This window comes from Lissotriton vulgaris, chromosome 8 (genome assembly GCF_964263255.1).
Source record: "Lissotriton vulgaris chromosome 8, aLisVul1.2, whole genome shotgun sequence".
Classification (NCBI taxonomy): domain Eukaryota; kingdom Metazoa; phylum Chordata; class Amphibia; order Caudata; family Salamandridae; genus Lissotriton; species Lissotriton vulgaris.
Window position 1 is genome coordinate 1,358,021,248 of NC_141696.1, and position 17,536 is coordinate 1,358,038,783.

Consider the following 17,536-nt stretch of genomic DNA (forward strand, 5'->3'; position numbering starts at 1 on the left):
CTAGCCAAGGATATGATGCGCCGTACACTGGCCACCGCCTCAGATTTTGCGACCTCCCAATAACAGCACTGGGGGGATACACATGCACCACGCTGCCGGATATCCGGGCCTTAACTACAACGGCTGTAGACTAGCTCCGCCGAACTTAAACGCTTGCTTCTAAGCCCCAGTGAGCTATACCAATACACATTTTACCGCACTCACGTAATCATTCCGAACACGAATCGGGTGATCTGCCTATCGACAGTTCCCCCACTAATGACTAACCTCAGCGGATTCCTAGGTTCTCTGTGGGGACTTGAGCGATGACCACAATGGCACTAATGCTAGATTAAACCTGCACTGTTTTTATTGATAATAAAAGACAAAATCATAGACCTGTCACTTATTAAGCTGAATACCAGATGATTGTAAATGCATTTTCATAAGTTTCGCCGCCGGACCCCCGGGTTACCGGCGAAATGGCTGTGTCGTCCAGATAAGGATTTACCTGATTATTCTCTGCCCAGCTGGCCTATGAGTGCCGCAAAATGTAAACTGTATGATGACAAAATTGTGCAAAATAAAGGTCTTCCAAAAACAAAAAACAAAAAAAAACAAAAAATGAAAAAAGGTTGCTTACCGGCAGGCAAGTTTCTTAATTTGGTAGGTTGTTTCCATGTGTGATGTTTATTCTTGCTCTCACAATTGCAAGCACTTGCCATCAACACAAATAATTTAACACTTTTAAGGACCGTTATGTTAGAATGTCTCTGTATGGGGTTGAAGCCCTGTATAAGCATTTGTCTACAAGTTCTTACTAAGGCTTGGATAAAAGGAACCCCTAAGCAGATTCCATCTTTCAGGGAGTATCACCAGGCAGACATATATGATGTGGAATATCCTATGTCAGATGTGAATTGTTCCACATCAGTGGCAATACATTTTCAATATTTTTGGACCAGGAAAGATAGAACAGAGTTAGATTGGTAACTGCCAACCTTGTACGGGCAGCATAAATAGTGACAAAGATGCACTCAACAAGCTTGAGTCTTTAAAAACAGGTACACAGTCAACACCCAAGTTGATGTTTAGTAGTGTTCTGCAGGTGCAGAGTGGAGAATGGACACCAAAGTGAAAGATCAATAACACATTAAGAACCACAAATATGAGATTAATAGGCTTGCCATCATTCCTTAAGGGAACTGATCCCAAAAAATAAGCAAGGACTGAAAGTTATGTAGTTCCAATTATAAAAGCCAACTTACCTGCCTGATGCATTTAATGCCTCACCAGTGAATCGGTCTATTCCTTCAGGGCCGTAATTCCAAAGCACGTTTTCAGCAGCAATGAAGTATTTTCTTTCACGTCCAGTCAGCGGAGCAGTGGACAACTTGTCGCTGCAGGACTCTACGTTGTAAAGGGCCTGCATTCCAGCTGTGAAAATCGAACAGTTAGTACCTCCCCTTAACCTGAGTCTTAACATTAGTGGTATCCAAACAACTAAAGTGTGGTAATATAACTATTTTAAAAAAAGTATGCTACTTTCTTTATCCCATCAGTATTTTACACTATTTCGTTTGGATCAATGATTGTGCAAATCTTATATCTATGTGCGTTATCCAAATAATCACAGGTACTGGGTGTCAGAAATTGGGTGTATGAGTTAAGGGGCTGATGGCCCTTCTTAAGCAAAAACCACAATTCTTAGAGTATATTTTAATGAATAAAATGACACCACAATGAAAAAAACAACAATAAGGGGAACAGGAGGTATCAATGCTTACATTTTAATAAAAAATAGAACCAAAAAACGTTAAGTGTCAACTGCGATTAACGTGTAATGGTAAACCGGGACCTAGGCTCAATTTGAGGCAATCTGCGAAGGAGCGTAGGTCGGATAAAGAAACCAGGGTCGACCCATTTGGAAGATTTACCTTGGGACGTAGTCTCATAAATCTTCAGCAGAGCCAATCCTAAGACTGTGGCCTAGAAGGGCTCCACAAGGTCGAATAGACGTCAGCCGAGGTCCCGGTAATGATGCTGATTAGTGGCAAGAGCGCTTCGAGTGGAAGAACAATTATAATTTCACGCCAAAGGAAGGTCCTCCTCAGCCAGATACTTTTGGTGCTTTCGCCTAGAGAAGATATCTACATTCACATTTTGTCACACTTCTGGATCTCACATTCCACCAGTAGGGCAAGGCTGCAGCTGAAGAGGGCTTCACAGGGCCAGATACCTTCTCTGTGAGGTCCTGCTGAAACAGATCTGCTGCTGAGAAAAAGCTCTCAGTGGAGGAAACTTGAATCTTCAGCCTTAAGGTAACACACCTTCGTCGAATCGGCTCGGCATGTTTGTCCACAACCTCCAGAGGTCTTGCAAACTAAAAAGTTTCTTAAGTCCCAGGTTTCTCAGGATATTAGGAGGACCACAGTTTGACACAGCTCAGAGTTCTAGGACCTCAGGGACAGCCCCTGTGGGTTAAGACTTCTAGTAGAGGACATGCCCTGGTAGTTCGGGCTGGACTGTTGCTATTGGAGCAGGGTCAAGACTAATTTGCAAACGGCTTGGTCCAAAATTAGGTGGCAGGGTGGGCAAAAGAACAATGAGCTAGAATGCTACGTCAAGAGATTGCCAGTGGTTGGACTTATTGCAAGGATTTATATCATCATGTTTTGTGTGTTTGATGTAATGCTCAAGTGACATGGGTATGTCCAGACATGGGTTCCGTGCTCATTGCACCACTGGAACCAAATTATAACAGATTGACGAGCCACAATCAGGGCAAAACTGGTCTTGGGTTTCATGTGGTCTGGTTCAGGGTCAAGAAAGATTTGCATATGGCTGAGTCCAATCTAAGGTGCATGGCAGGCAAAAGAACGGTGGGTTGGAATGCTACCCCCAGAGGTTGCCAGTGGTTAGAATTGTTGCAAGCTTTCCTCCCATCACCTTTTGTGTCCATTTATTTATTTATTTATTTATTTATGCATTTTTATATAGCGCGGACTTTACCCGAAGGCGTCAGAGCGCTTCACATTCGGAACAGAAATGAAACATAATGAGAGACATTACAAAAGAGCAGATTACTAAAACATACGTTACTTACATAAGGTAATAGTGACAATTGTGAGCAAACAAAAAAACATGAGGTAGTAAAAATTGTGAGCAACCAAAAATACATGAGGTAGTAAGGGTAATAATGACAATTGTGAGCAAACAAAATACTTGAGGTAGTAAAAATTGTGAGCAACCAAAAATACATGAGGTAGTAAAGGTAATAGTGACAATTGTGAGCAAACAAAATACTTGAGGTAGTAAAAAATGATGAACAACCAAAAATACATGAGGTGGTCAAAAGTGCACAAGAGGAAAAGTGACAAGTGTGCAGTTAAAAGAGAAAACAGAGTATAATTTGAGGTATAATACTGCAACAAGTGCTCGGTCCTTGATTTCACTCTCTCGTTTATTATATGACTTTCTATGGCGCACACTTCTCTAACCACATAGGAATGGATGGGTGCTTCTTATTTGGTCAAAAAAGTAATAGGCAGATATTGACCTAAGTGGTGGGAGCTGAACCCAGAGTGGGAAAGAACATCCCATCCATCCATAAGGCAGGCAACTACAACACGTTCCTCATTGGTCATTACTGATACTTTTACAGCCTTCTGTCTCCATGCACATGGAGCAAGAGGCTCGTTAATAACAGCACTCAAAGTGAAAAGCCATCAGTGGAAATGTCCATACCCCATATCTAAACTCCTCCCTGACTGTCACTTTCTGTTTTTGAGGCCTCTGCTGATCCTTCCTTACCTCAGCATTGGCTAGAGCCCCATCCACAGTCCTGGCTTCAAATAAACCTATGCATGCAGTGAAGAAGGTGCATATCTCAGCATTGAAAAAGAGAAGACTACTTCCCTCAGTTTCAGCAGAAAGGCTGAAATCTTCAACACTGCCTGGATCTCGTTTTCAGCGCACTGCCAATAGCGCTGCTTCCTCTGGTATCTCCTTAACAGCAGTGCAGCTAATGGGTGCTAGCGAATAACTCAGCACCATTCAGAAAACAGCATTGAAATATCACTATAAGGGGTGTTACAATCAGCACTTATTTTAAAAGTTTTTGAATATTTATTTTTGTTTATATGTATGAAAACAGAGTAACAAACCTACATTATTGTGACAACTTCCAAACATTGAGTCAGCAACAGTGATCACAATTCCCACTGAATCCCTCTCGGCTCCGGATGCTGTGTTCAGTTCACAAATGCCCATCAATAGTTCTCACAATTCTCCCTTCCTTATATCAAGGGTAGCAGGGACGGCTACCGTGCTGGGCTTATCATCGTTCCCACTACTTTCATCCCACAATTTCCTCCCATCCGTCCCATATTTTCTCGAATTTTTTCTGACTTCCAGGCTCCTGGAAGTCAGATGATGGAAATTTTCTTTTCCATCACTTTTCAGAATGCCATTCCAGTTTTCCAGTTTCCCAGTTACGGTGCGTCAGGGGTGTGGGGGGCCTGAGACAATCAGCATTTATGGTAGTGGAGAGGATTATACAACAACCACACTGTAATCAAAATGAACGCGTTCATATGAACAATGAATGCATTGATGCAAAAAGTACACATTTTTCTGTCTACAACTATGTTTAAGAAATTATCTGTAAGTAGGTTTACCTTGTATGTGGTCATTAACTTGACAGCTCAGCAACCAATTTCCAAGATTCCATGTATTCATCTCTGCTGTTACAAACGTGGCAGGGAACAAGTTGACCACGTCAGCTCTGTGGCCTCTGTTGGTGATGGTGTGGCCATGAAAATAGGCAGAGTGGACATCAACCTCATTACCCATTCCAAACAAATGCCAGGACACACGTTCACCCGCACACATGTCCAGTCCTGGTAGATTTCCATACAGGTAACCATTGATAGCTTAAAAGAAAACACAAGATACACATATGAGAGAGTGACGTTTCTGCAGTGCTAGCATCTCAGTTGTTCCTTATATATAAGTCAGAATGAAAAGTAGGTTAGAGTTTTTAACTGCATTTAAAACAATGTCGGATCCATGACATATTTTTATGATTCCTGCATAAAATAATGGTTACATCTTAGTGAAGCTCATTTTTACCGTCGGTGGTTATCCTACAAATCCAGCATGGATCCGGCCTCTAAGGCCTACCATAGGTGCCGTGCTCTAGATAAAGTTACCTGATGGCACACATGAGATTGCGCCTCATGAAATATTTCGAATGTGAGAATACACCTAATGAAAGTTTCAGAATATAAGACAGCACCTCATGAAGGGTTTATGATTTAGACAACTATTCACTGTTAGAGACTTGTTATCGACTAAAGCATATTGTTTGAAAGCAAAACCTACCTTGGAGTGTTTTTTCCATAATTGTAGATATTATTGTGGCACAAGCTATGATAATCCAGGGATGGAACTTTGTGAATAAAGGGAAAATGGCAGATTTTGATTAGAATGTGGAGGTCAATGACCGAATTTACTTATTCCTATTGAGATTTCTATGATTTTCAAATTCTACTTTATTTAAGTAATTGTAATCATTATCCCAAAGAACAAAAATGGTGTATGTGGTAAGAAATGCCTTTCTATCTTTACACTATTAAACTATGCTATCATTGCTTGCACTACCTTTGAATACTGGAAGACTTCACTGAAATTACTCTTAGGTGTTGAGAAGGTTCAATAGGAACACATGAAAAGACTGACTCCCAACTATCCTTCTTTAGACGGTATAGCCTTCATTCTAAGAAAAAGAATTGGTATAGTATCCGAATTGGGTACCAGTTCTTTACAATGTAGGTTAATGGCGGGATGGAAGGAGTTAAGGTCTGTCATTTTGTGGCTTGAAACATACTTTTTCCCAAGTTTACATCTGTTTGATTTAAAAATTCTATGATTGTTCAAATACAATTAGCATAAGTGTCAAACTGTTTCCCTGAGATGGCTTACTCCTAAAACATAGATGCCCAATGCTCGGTTTTATTTCACAACTACCTTAAGCTGCTTAAATCTAATAATTGTATAACCTCCATGGAATATTTGTCTACTACGCATAGTTAGTAATAGGGCTACCTACAACCCTTAAACAACTGGGTATCATTGGTGTAGAAATGGAATCTACCGTGGGATTGTAGAGAAGCTCAAGAACTAATGTACATGTTACATAAAAAAGATGGCAATTAGATTGTCAACAGATATTTTGGAATAATTCATTAATATGGATAAACATATTCATACTCAAACCATATCCTAAATCCAAGTATGGAGTTTACCGAAATGTAGAAGACTTGTGTTTTCCTCTGCTTAAATGAACACAAAGATCCATTAATGTGTCACCCTTTAGGTATCTGGCTGTATTAATTGTCCAACTACTTAGAGGTCATGACACACATCTTTCCTCCTCAGATGCATCATGGGGTGGAGCAGCAAACAGGCTGTATATTTTTCAGCATGATGTGGTTCTACCTTTTCAGTGAGCCCATCTCCTGTCATGCTTCAAGATGCAAAGGGCTAGACTACTGCATCATTATGACGACATACAGAGGATTCCCAGTAGCTGGCTACATATCCAGAGAGTATTCCCATGGTCTAATGGATATAGCGAAGGAGAGTTGTCAACCTATTTTTGGCTCATACTCTGTAGGACCGGTCAGGTTTAGAGGCAGAGTAGCTCAGCAGAGATCCACTTCAACGGCACAAAGCTAAAGGATCTCCTGGTGCTAGCTGACCTGCCACAGGCCCCGTGGTACTTCTTATTGGACTAAGCAGATGTAAATTCTTGTACTTCTGTAGTCAATGTTTCTGAGGGTTTTGATTAGTTGACAAATCTGTCCAAGGGAACAAGTAACCTTGAGTCAATGGGGCTCCCAATTACCAAATCTCAGCGTACGACTCCAGTCCAGCAGTTGTGCTTCCAAAGACATGTCTTCTTTTCGGTAGCAAAGGTTCTGAGGGTTACTCCATTCTTCCATGGCAAGAATACAGAGCAGTGGTCGAAGCAACACTTTGCAAACATATAGACAGTCTTTCCTGTTGGTGATTTAGTGCCCGACAAGCTGTCGGATTCGCTCCTGGTTTCTCTTTCTCCCAATAGCACATTTTCTTCTCCTGCAGCAAGTTGCATTGCTGGGGTAGGGTTGGGGTGACTTCTAAATTTCACTTTCCCCTCTATAGGGGACAAAAGCCGGTTAGGTGCTGTTTTTAAGCTCCACTGCTGACCTAGGCCAGCACCCATCCCCCTTCAGCAGCAGCACAGGTTATTCAGAGGCTGGAAACCATGAGCTGAAGTAGACTCCACCTCCCCTGGAAACAAAATATGGAGAGGCAGGCATCCATTTCTGTGAATGCTACAGTTCTTTTTTTGTTTTTTTTGGGAGACAAAGCGATTTGCCTGGAATCACAGGATGTTGAGCTGATGCCGAGATTCGAACGTAGCTCCCCAGCTCTAAAGTTCGCAATTCTAGAACTTGTGGCAGGAGGTGTGTCTAAAAGTGTATGTCAGTGCTGGCCATCAATGAGAGAGACCTGTGCATTTTTCAAATGGGTGATGAAAAAATATGAGTATGTTGCTGGAGATGTGGGCCGCCGTGCCACCAATGTACTTACCGGGGGAAGGTAAGGACCCATTATTCCCCAACTTTCTTTCCGCATACCATCACTTCGCATACTTTCATTACGAAAGTACCATGACTCCGCAATGCCATTATAATGCAACGCATTACATTTTATATGCTTTTACCACGCATACATTTACAACGAAATTTGTTGTAAATGCATGAATGGTAAAAGCATGTTTTTTTTATGTTTGGATAAGGTAAGTATGGGTATAGGGGTATATGTTTTGGGGTACTGAGGTATATGTTTTGGGGTGTTTGGGTATTTTAAGGGTTCAGATATAGTTTTGGGTTATGGGGTACAGGGGTAGTTTTAGGGTTTAGGTATAGGTATGGGTTTTGGGGTATAGGGGTATTTTTAGGGTTCAGGGGTAGGTTTGGGTTTTGGGGTACAGGGGTATTTTAAGGGTTCAGGGCTAGGTTTGGGGTACAGGGGTATTTTTAGGGTTCAGGGCTAGGTTTGGGTTTCGGGGTACAGGGGTATTTTAGGGTTCAGGGGTAGGTTTGGGTTTTGGGGTACAGGGTTATTTTTAGGGTTCCGGGCTAGGTTTGGGTTTTAGGGTACAGGGGTATTTTTAGGGTTCAGTGGTAGGTTTGGGTTTTGGGGTACAGGGGTATTTTAAGGGTTCAGGGCTAGGTTTGGGTTTTGGGGTACAGGGGTATTTTAGGGTTCAGGGGTAGGTTTGGGTTTTGGGGTACAGTGGTATTTTTAGGGTTCAGGGCTAGGTTTCAGTTTTGTCATACAGGGGTATTTCTAGCGTTCAGGGGTAGGTTTGGGTTTTGAGGTACAGGGGTATTTATAGGGTTTAGGGCTAGGTTTGGGTTTTAGGGTACAGGGGTAAGGGTGGGTTATGATTATGGGGTGCAGGGGTATTTAAAGGGAGCAAGGTGGAATTAGCACACGATATGAGACATGGCAAGAAGGGCGGAACCTACCACACGACCCCAGCGTTTGTCACGCCCCAGCACACGCCCACAGCACAACGCAGACACGCCCACAAGGGACTACTTTGCTGCCACGGTTCTTTTACCTTTTAAATGTAAATGGTGGGAGTCTGCATAGCCTATGTCCTTCTGCTGAAACTGCCCTTTCCAACGCTGTATTGGGTGTTGTGATTGGTGCTGTGGTTCCTGAGATTACCCGCCTCAAAGGTTTGGGCTCTCTCTTTATTATATTAGTATAGATGAACATGCATCCTTTCTAAAGTTTGAAAGCAATTTCTGGATTCACTGAAAAATGCATTTTCCCCTTCCGAAGTCGATTTTCCTGCATTCTATGTTTTACATTTGAAAAGGGCAGACTCGGCTCAGTCCAAATGGGTTAGGTGAATTAGTTTACATCCTGCAGTATGGCAATGAGGGAATTCTCAGAATATGTTGCAATATCTTAGTTGTTAGGGTCAAGTAGAAGAATTTCGTTTTAAAGCCAAAGTTACCCTCATGCCATGTGGCTTGGATGATCTTCTGCTTTGTCAGGCTCAAGTGCATTCTCATAAAGCCAAGGCTGTACTGTAATATACCCAAAAAATGTATCTGGCGAACAAGATATCGTTAGCATGGTTCATTTCAAAAGATGTAAACGCATGATTATCTACAGGTTCTGTAGTACCCCTTCAATGATACTTCATTTAGTGGAAAATCAAATTACTTCTTTAAATTATAAAAATAGGCTGCAGGAAAGGCATGCCAGCCATGCTAGGTAGTAGACGTCCAAGAATTTACGCAAGCTAAATCCTTCTAAGACTGGGATACTGCGTACAATGGAAGAATCCTGTCCATCAAGGTTTTTCTATTGGCTATCAGAAAAGGGGCCTTGTCCAAAAGCTGCGCCTGTTTTCAAAACGCGGGCATAGATATTATCAACGACCTTTACCTGAAAAATCAATCATCAAAGTGGCCAAAACGTGATATTGGCAGCCGAAGTTCATACAAACATTGCTTCATTTCATTGATGCCCAATTTTAGATTCCTATAATAAATGCTCTTGTACAATTTCGATATCTGGCCACCCCTGACATAATCAAACATCAAATGCAATTAATCCACAATGGTGCGGCATGCCTTACCACGATGACCTCCAAAAGTGCTCATATTATCCCTATCCTTTAGCAGTTACTGGCTCCCAATAAAACAAAGGATTATTCCTATACAGCCAAACTCCAGAATTCCTCACCTAAACGTCTTGATGGTACGCAACCACATGCAGTCTTCGGTCGAATGCTCAATTTCTTGCTAAAATTCCTTCTACCAAAAAGTTTAGATTTGGGGGCAGAATTTTTTCAGTGGCAGTAGTAAAGATCTGGTATTCCCTAACAATCTATCTTTTTTTTTAACACAATCATCTTCATTTTAGAAAAGTCTTGAAGACGATTGTTTAACCAGCAACAACAAAGTATTCATTCTAGCCATGCGTATTAATGTTTGCGCCAAGTTGCTTTGGTGAACATAGCATTTTACAGGAACTAAATTGAATGGAATGAATGAAAATACACAAGCAGCAGTATTTGCCATTATTATTATTGCAAAATATGCACCTTTTATTACTGAAAAAACAGACGTTTGTACAGGGATTGGAATATGAAGGGCAACTGAAAATGGAGTCCATAGTGAGTCCAACAAAGCACCACTTTTCTCTGTTCCCTCAGGTCTGTTCACCCCTATTCTAGTACCAGAAGAGAGAATTTCTGATTCACGAGCGTGAAGATATGCAGCTATTAAACTACCAATCTGTGAAGTACTTTAAGTCAGTCAGTCAGTCAGTCAAAGTACTTTATTTCGGTAACATACCATAAAAAGGCCATACATACACAATAAGCACAACACAATAACAAAAGATAAAACAAGTAAAACCATGTATTAAAAATCACATACAAACAGTTCCTGCAAATATTAAAAGACATCGGATACTATACCGAAATGTCGGTATATAAAATATCCAAAATTGGATAAAAAGTGTGGCACCTCCTAAAAGTAGCCCTTAATGCGAAATATGAGCTTCCAGCTTTAGTAGTACTTTAAGCAAAACTGCGGACTTCAAGAGCCAGAGTCTGTTGGGTGTGTAAACCTCCTGATACCTCCGTGCACTTGCATCTGCAGAAACATTTATAATGCTCCTGTGTGAACTGGCAAAGAGCTGAATTGTTGTATTAAGTGCCAGGCGACTCTGGATTTCACAACATGCACACTTATGGAATATTTTATCTTAACAAGGTTTGCAGAACCTTCACTAAATGTACAAATGAGCATTTCATAGACAGCACCCCAATGCTCGCAGCTGATTCAACAGATGGCAGTTCATCAAAAGGAACACTATTCCCTTCTTTACTTTGCAGCCACAAGGTCACTTTTTGTCATTTACTTAATGTACAATGCCCCAGGGAAGGGTTGATGAACTATCAACAGACCTTTCCACCACACTACCTATACAATTCGAGTTGCTCTCCACTTACCGTGCATTTTGTTGCTCTCCATGAATTCTTCATTTTTTTTGTCAACTGATTGTAGACCATTGACATTCATGTTCTCATCAAGGTACCAGCTGAGGTTTTCATCCACAACACTGAACATAAGGACAAAATCCTTATCGACATCGGTCCTCCCCAGTCTACGCCCTTCGAGGATCCCTACACAGGAAGCAGAACAACAATCAATGAGGATTCACTTGGCAAGTCTTGAAAAACTCTTCTCTGCCTCTTTGGAAACAATATGCCACCTTATAACCACCATAATGCTCACCTCTTTTCTCTCCAGAACGCGAAACCCTCTATTGATATTAGGTACTGCTCACTCCTAAGCCTTCATCATCTTTTTATAACCCCCTACAAATAATATGTAGGCCAAATCTGCGGCCGTTACTTTCTACCCAAAATGTTGGGGATTGTGAAGCTATCTTGGGTTTACAGATTTCTCGTCTTCTTTCTTTGGAAAGCTGGATATTGTCACCTAAAATATGAAAAATAAAGCATTGTGCAAGAAATATGTATTTTTAATATCCTCAAAATGTCTGTGCTACAAAGACAGCTCTTTGAAACAAGTTGAGAGGGAAATCTATGATGCTCTATTATATCTGCCTAGTTGTAAATAGTGGTAATACTTCAATTTCTAAGTTCTTGCAATATGCGGGCAAATAAGTGAGAGAGCTATGGTGTAAAGCAGTAAACTTTATATATCCGAAAGGTATACAAAACTCTAAATCCAGGAAGAGGACACTTGTCCAGATTGGTCAAGGGCTTTGCCTCCCCACAAATAAATACAAAAAACTGAATTTACAAGATAGTATTGTGAACGATAAAATGGTGACAAGATTTACACAGGTTTTTTTTGTATTGAAAGTTTACCTACCACTATGTTCACCTGACGTTTCCTGTACAGAGATACATATGTATATACGTTCTGCCAAAAACACGTGTTGTCCAGAACTAAGAACTGGGCTATGACTTCTGACCATGCACCTGCATTTAAGGAAAGGCGTCATAAACCATCACTCAGACTTCCAAAAATACGCATAAACCCATTAGCAACTCATAACTTTTGTAAATATCAAATAATATTTGGGAATGATCTACAAAAATGCACTGCCAGACTATCGTGAACAGCAAGCCACATTTGTAGTAGGGCATAGAATATTGGACAAAAAGATGCCAAAATGTAACCATGTTAAGGAACATTTTGAAACAGAAAAATTGCATCAATACTTTGCCATGAGGTATGGCTGCAATATTTAGGCCCAGGGTCAACTCGAATCCAGTGAACTTAAGAATCTGAGCAATTTTTAACCTTGGTATCCAGGGAGGTGTGCCGTGAAAAGAACCCACCACTTTTGTTAGTCTCAAAGTCCCACGAGAAGCAAAAACTAAGGCAATAAAAAACACAAAAAGTTGCAGCCAATAGCAAAATCCCACTTGTCATGATATTTCAGGCTATTACTTCCCCCAACAAGCATTTGCAATGCAATAGGTCTCGCATTAGGAAAGTTTGAGCTATTGGTCTTGTAAATGACATTTTTTTTATTTATGTGTTGGTTTTGAAAATAGCGAAATTAATAGCTTTGTCATTTACAATGCCAATACTTTTATCTTTTGCAAATGTGACACCTATAGCATTTGTAATGCAACATGTTTTGTATTTACGTGACTTAGATGTATTGATATTACAAATAACAATGGCTTTTAATTTTTTTAAATAATTAATACTTAAATAAAAGTTATTGTAATTTATAATGGCAATAGCTTAAACTTTTATAAATAACTTTTGTGAAGATTATGTTCAGTGCATTTTATTGTGACGAAAATCCAAGAACAGAAGTAATATATTAACATCTTTTTGTGACATTTGTAATAAAGCTTGAAACATTGAGAGAAAATATTTGAACCAGTTATTGTTGAATGGTTGCACAGATTGATACTGTGGTAGCGCTGAGTGATGTTGTGGTGGCGACGAGTGATGCCGTGGCATTCAGTGATGCTGTGGTAGCGCATAGTGATGTTGTGGTGCCCCTGAGTGATGCTGTGGTACCCCTGAGTGATGCTGTGGTGTTGCGATAGATAGATAGAGTGAGGGCGATAGATGGGCGAAAGATAGCTAGAGGGAGGGCGATAGATAGAGTGAGGGCGATAGATAGCTAGAGTGAGGGCGATAGATAGCTAGAGTGAGGGCGAAAGATAGATAGAGTGAGGGCGAAAGATAGATAGATAGAGTGAGGGCGAAAGATAGATAGAGTGATGGCGAAAGATAGATAGATTGAGGGCGAAAGATAGATAGATAGATAGAGTGAGGGCGAAAGATAGATAGATAGATAGAGTGAGGGCGAAAGATATATAGATAGATAGAGTGAGGGCGAAAGATAGATAGATAGATAGATAGAGTGAGGGCGAAAGATAGATAGATAGAAAGAGTGAGGGCGAAAGATAGATAGAGTGAGGGCGAAAGATAGATAGATAGAGTGAGGACGAAAGATAGATAGATAGAGTGAGGGCGAAAGATAGATAGATAGCGTGAGGGCGATAGATAGAGTAAGGGCGAAAGATAGATAGATAGAGAGATAGATAGATAGATAGATAGATAGATAGATAGATAGATAGATAGATAGATAGATAGATAGATAGAGTGAGGGCGAAAGATAGAGTGAGGGCGTTAGATAGAGTGAGGGCGTTAGATAGAGTGAGGGCGTTAGATAGAGTGAGGGCGTTAGATAGAGTGAGGGCGTTAGATAGAGTGAGGGCGTTAGATAGAGTGAGGGCGTTAGATAAGAGTGAGGGCGATAGATAAGAGTGAGGGCGGTACAGTGGTAGAGTGAGGGTGGTAGAGTGGTAGAGTCAGAGAGGTAGAGTGAGTGCGTGAGGACGGTAGAGTTGTAGAGTGAGGGCGGTAGAGTGAGGGCATGAGGACGGTAGAGTTGTAGAGTGAGGGCGGTAGAGTGAGGGAATGAGGGCGGTAGAGTGTTGGAGTGAGGGTGGTAGAGTGAGTGCGGTAGAGTGGTAGAGTGAGGGCGGTAGAGTGGTAGAGTGAGGCAGTAGAGTGAGGGCGGTAGAGTGAGGGCGGTAGAGTGAGGGCAGTAGAGTGGTAGAGTGAGGGCGGTAGAGTGGTAGAATGAGTGCGTGAGGGCGGTAGAGTGTTAGAGTAAGGGCGATAGAGTGAAGGCGGTAGAGTGGTAGAGTGAGGGTGGTAGAGTGAGGGCTGTAGAGTGGTAGAGTGAGGGCGGTAGAGTGATGTAAACCTTGAACCACTCAGTCTCTTGCAATAAGCTAGTCATCCAGTTTGCCAAGTCATTCCTCTACACCCCAATGCATAAAGGCATGTTCCCCCTCCCGACCACAAAATCCAATAGGTAACTTCATGATGGTGTACTTTTTACCAGAGGTTCTATTTGACATGAGTGCATATGTTGGGTAGCAAGTGCTCTTTATTCCAAATCCCCATAGCTAAAATATAGTCTGGGGAGGCAGGTATTAGTAATTTTGAATGCATATTGTATTCATAAACTGCCATTTTGCTTATCTCTCAGCACCGGAAACCAATTAAGCACCGCCCTCTTGCCACAGAATTCGGGCTCCAACCCCTGGCCGGGCAGACATGGGCTGGAACGGTCAGCAGTGGCTTGTCTCCCATCCAGAGAAGCCCTGGCCTGCCCGCTGGGGCTGGACGGGGCAGCTCCAAAGCTGCTGTGCACGTGCTGGTGTCTGTCGAGTGACATAGTGGGCGAAAAACGATGGACTGGAATGCTGCCTGCAGCGTTTGCCAGTAGTGGAGAGGCTGGCATTGCACCCCTCCCCGCTGTGCATGAATCCGAGCTGGAAAGAGGCCGAGGGCGCGTGTTGATGCTGTCAGTATCCTCACGTGCAGGCATAACGGAGATGAGAGGTGGCATAAGGGAAAGAGGGGCATAACGAAATGGAGGGCGCGCAAAACAGGAAGGATGAGAGAAGGGCTGAGTGAGACAGAGGCCAACAGAAAGAGACATGGGAGGGGGAGACACATCTGGGAAGATGAGGGGGAGGGGGTGGTTAGAGAGATGCGTGCGAGAAAAGATGACGGGAAACAGAGGGAAAGAGGGAGGATGGTAGAAAGGAGGAGTCGAGGGAGACATGAGCGCCTGGAGAGGGGCGGCGAGGCAGACATGCACGAGGGGCACGGGAAGAGGAGACGAGGGGTCAGAGAGAAGTTAAAAGTAAAATTAGAGATAGGGTGAGGGTGGGAAGAGAGGGCGAGGGTGGGAAGAGAGGGTGAGTGGGGGGAGGGCGAAGGAGACGCTGAGATGAGGGGGCACAGATTGGGTGAGGGATATCAGTAGAGTCAGAGAGAAAGAGAGACAACGAAGGACACAGTAAAGTGGTCGGACAGACCACAAAGGGAGGATGCCTTTGAAGTGAAGCTCAAGGCCTCTCGTCCGTGAAAGTGAAAGCAGGGATGTAAGGGATGTAATTAGGGGGGAGGAGAAGTGAGGCCGAGCAGGCACTGCGCCAACGCTGGGGAACCAACAGATGCCTGTGGGAGGGAGGCTGATGGCTTTGATGTGGACGCGCTTTCCGCACGAGTGCTCCACACGAACTGTCCAAAATCTGTGATGGTTTCAGAGCTTGGTTTGCCCACAATACTCTCGTCTATTTATTCCTTGCGGAATATAATAGAAGAGACCTAAAAACATAGCGTTGCGCAGAGAATATTGTTATATTTATAGCCACATCATCTGGCATGACAACAGTTAAAGTACTTGGATTCGCAACCACCCCATGTCATTTTAACATTACCTTCCTTGTCCTCTTTGTGGAAGCAGGTCTCTGTTTGAAAGGGAATACGGGGAATCTGTAGTGTGCTATGCACTAATGAGACGGCACACCAGTGGAATGAGATTTTATTAAACAAAAGCAGGTACATTAAAAGATACTAAAGGGATTTGTTACTGTCAACGATGACCTCATCGTCTTTCTAGTTAAATAATCAGTGTAAGGAATAGGTGATGCTAGCCTGTAGAGGCAGCGTTAAAACATGAAACAGACACATTTGACCAGAATGCATCCTAAAATCTCTGTGTCCAACGGTAAGGCTGAGTTTTAACTCCAATTCTCAGCTAACAAAGCATTGACTTAATTGTTGCTCACTGCAGGCAACTGCTGTAGCCCCATCAAGACAAGAAAACAGTTCAGTCCCAAAGTGTACGGTGTGCTCCTTTATTTAACACACACTCCCAGTTGCGAGTCGAGTTTACAACAGAAATATATTTCAATGCATGTTCACAGACAGTAGCAAAATTAAATGTGTATTGAATCATTATTTTGTCAATATTTGTCAACATTCTTCTTTTTCACACTGTGCTACAGACATATGAAAATGCTAGCTGCCAAGACTTCACCAAACATCACAATGTCAACCAATACCGGCAGAATAAAGAAACGCAGGGCTATTTGCTTAAAAAAAAAAAAAATGAACGTCACCTTCTTGTCAACCACAGCAAACTTTGCCGAAGAAAGATTTGAAAAGAATTTCCTTCTCAATGAGAGCACGCAGTAAGTTTTAATTCATCAGGAATGTTTTAAGGCTGCCATGAAAGTGAATATGTGCGCTAAAACAGAACAACAACAAGCCGTGAGCGTGCACACTCCCGAACTTCCGGTTTCGGGATGTGCACGCTCACGGCTGTTACTACTTCAGAAGATCTGCCTGTGTGTGGAATCCATGGGGTGTTTGCACTGTTCTTACCGATTTAAACCGCTTGACACGGATAGGCAAGCGTCTGGAACTTACCTCGCATCCACTTTTGACAAAACAATTACTTGAGCACGCTGAAGTTGAAAGCTGGAGCTGTTTGCACCAGGGGCATAGCTAGAGCTTCTGGTGCCCGGGGATATCCCTCAGATTGCCGCCCATGGCCAATAGCGGCTCTATCGCGCCAAAAACATCTTGTAGGCAGCACGTGTCAACAAGACTCAAGCAGCTGTTTTCTTTAGATTCATTCAGCAATGACTTCCAGGGGGCCGTGCCGGGAGAATTTTGAGTTAAAATTAAAACACCCTGGTGCCAGTCAATGACGCTGGCCCTGTCCAGGCTGGCTAGCACACAGTGCACTATCTGGGGTCACGCCGTGTGAACCAGAGTTGCTAGCCCTACCCATATTGCTTTTACAGAGCCCGAGGCCTAGTGAAGAATGGGCTGATCTCAAGACTTTGCCTTCTGTCTCGGGTCTAGACTCGCTCGGCATCATTATGAAAAGTTAAAGGCACCAGCTAACTCTCTTCAGCACTGCAGCAACCGCGGTCCAACTCCATTCTGAATTCGAATGGCACCTTGATGAGAAGCTGCAGCATGCAATACTGGCCTGCTGTTCGAGCAGTGGCGAGTTCTACTCCAGCCAAACGTAAAGAAACTGATAACATCCGCCCTCGCACCGTGGGCAGCCCGCCCTATTATCATAA

At 42.5% G+C, this 17,536-nt stretch overlaps 1 protein-coding gene across 1 annotated transcript in view; it reads right to left on the reverse strand.

Annotated features, from left to right (window-relative positions):
• Window positions 1–17,536, reverse strand: part of HEPHL1 (hephaestin like 1) — a 209,077-nt gene that overhangs the window by 70,277 nt on the left and 121,264 nt on the right. Inside the window, exons 4-6 of the mRNA XM_086936267.1 lie at window positions 11,078–11,251; window positions 4,659–4,913; window positions 1,248–1,416 (exon numbers count right to left, since the gene is read on the reverse strand). Coding sequence (XP_086792393.1) covers window positions 1,248–1,416; window positions 4,659–4,913; window positions 11,078–11,251 — 598 coding nt within the window. The remainder of the gene's footprint in view (window positions 1–1,247; window positions 1,417–4,658; window positions 4,914–11,077; window positions 11,252–17,536) is intronic.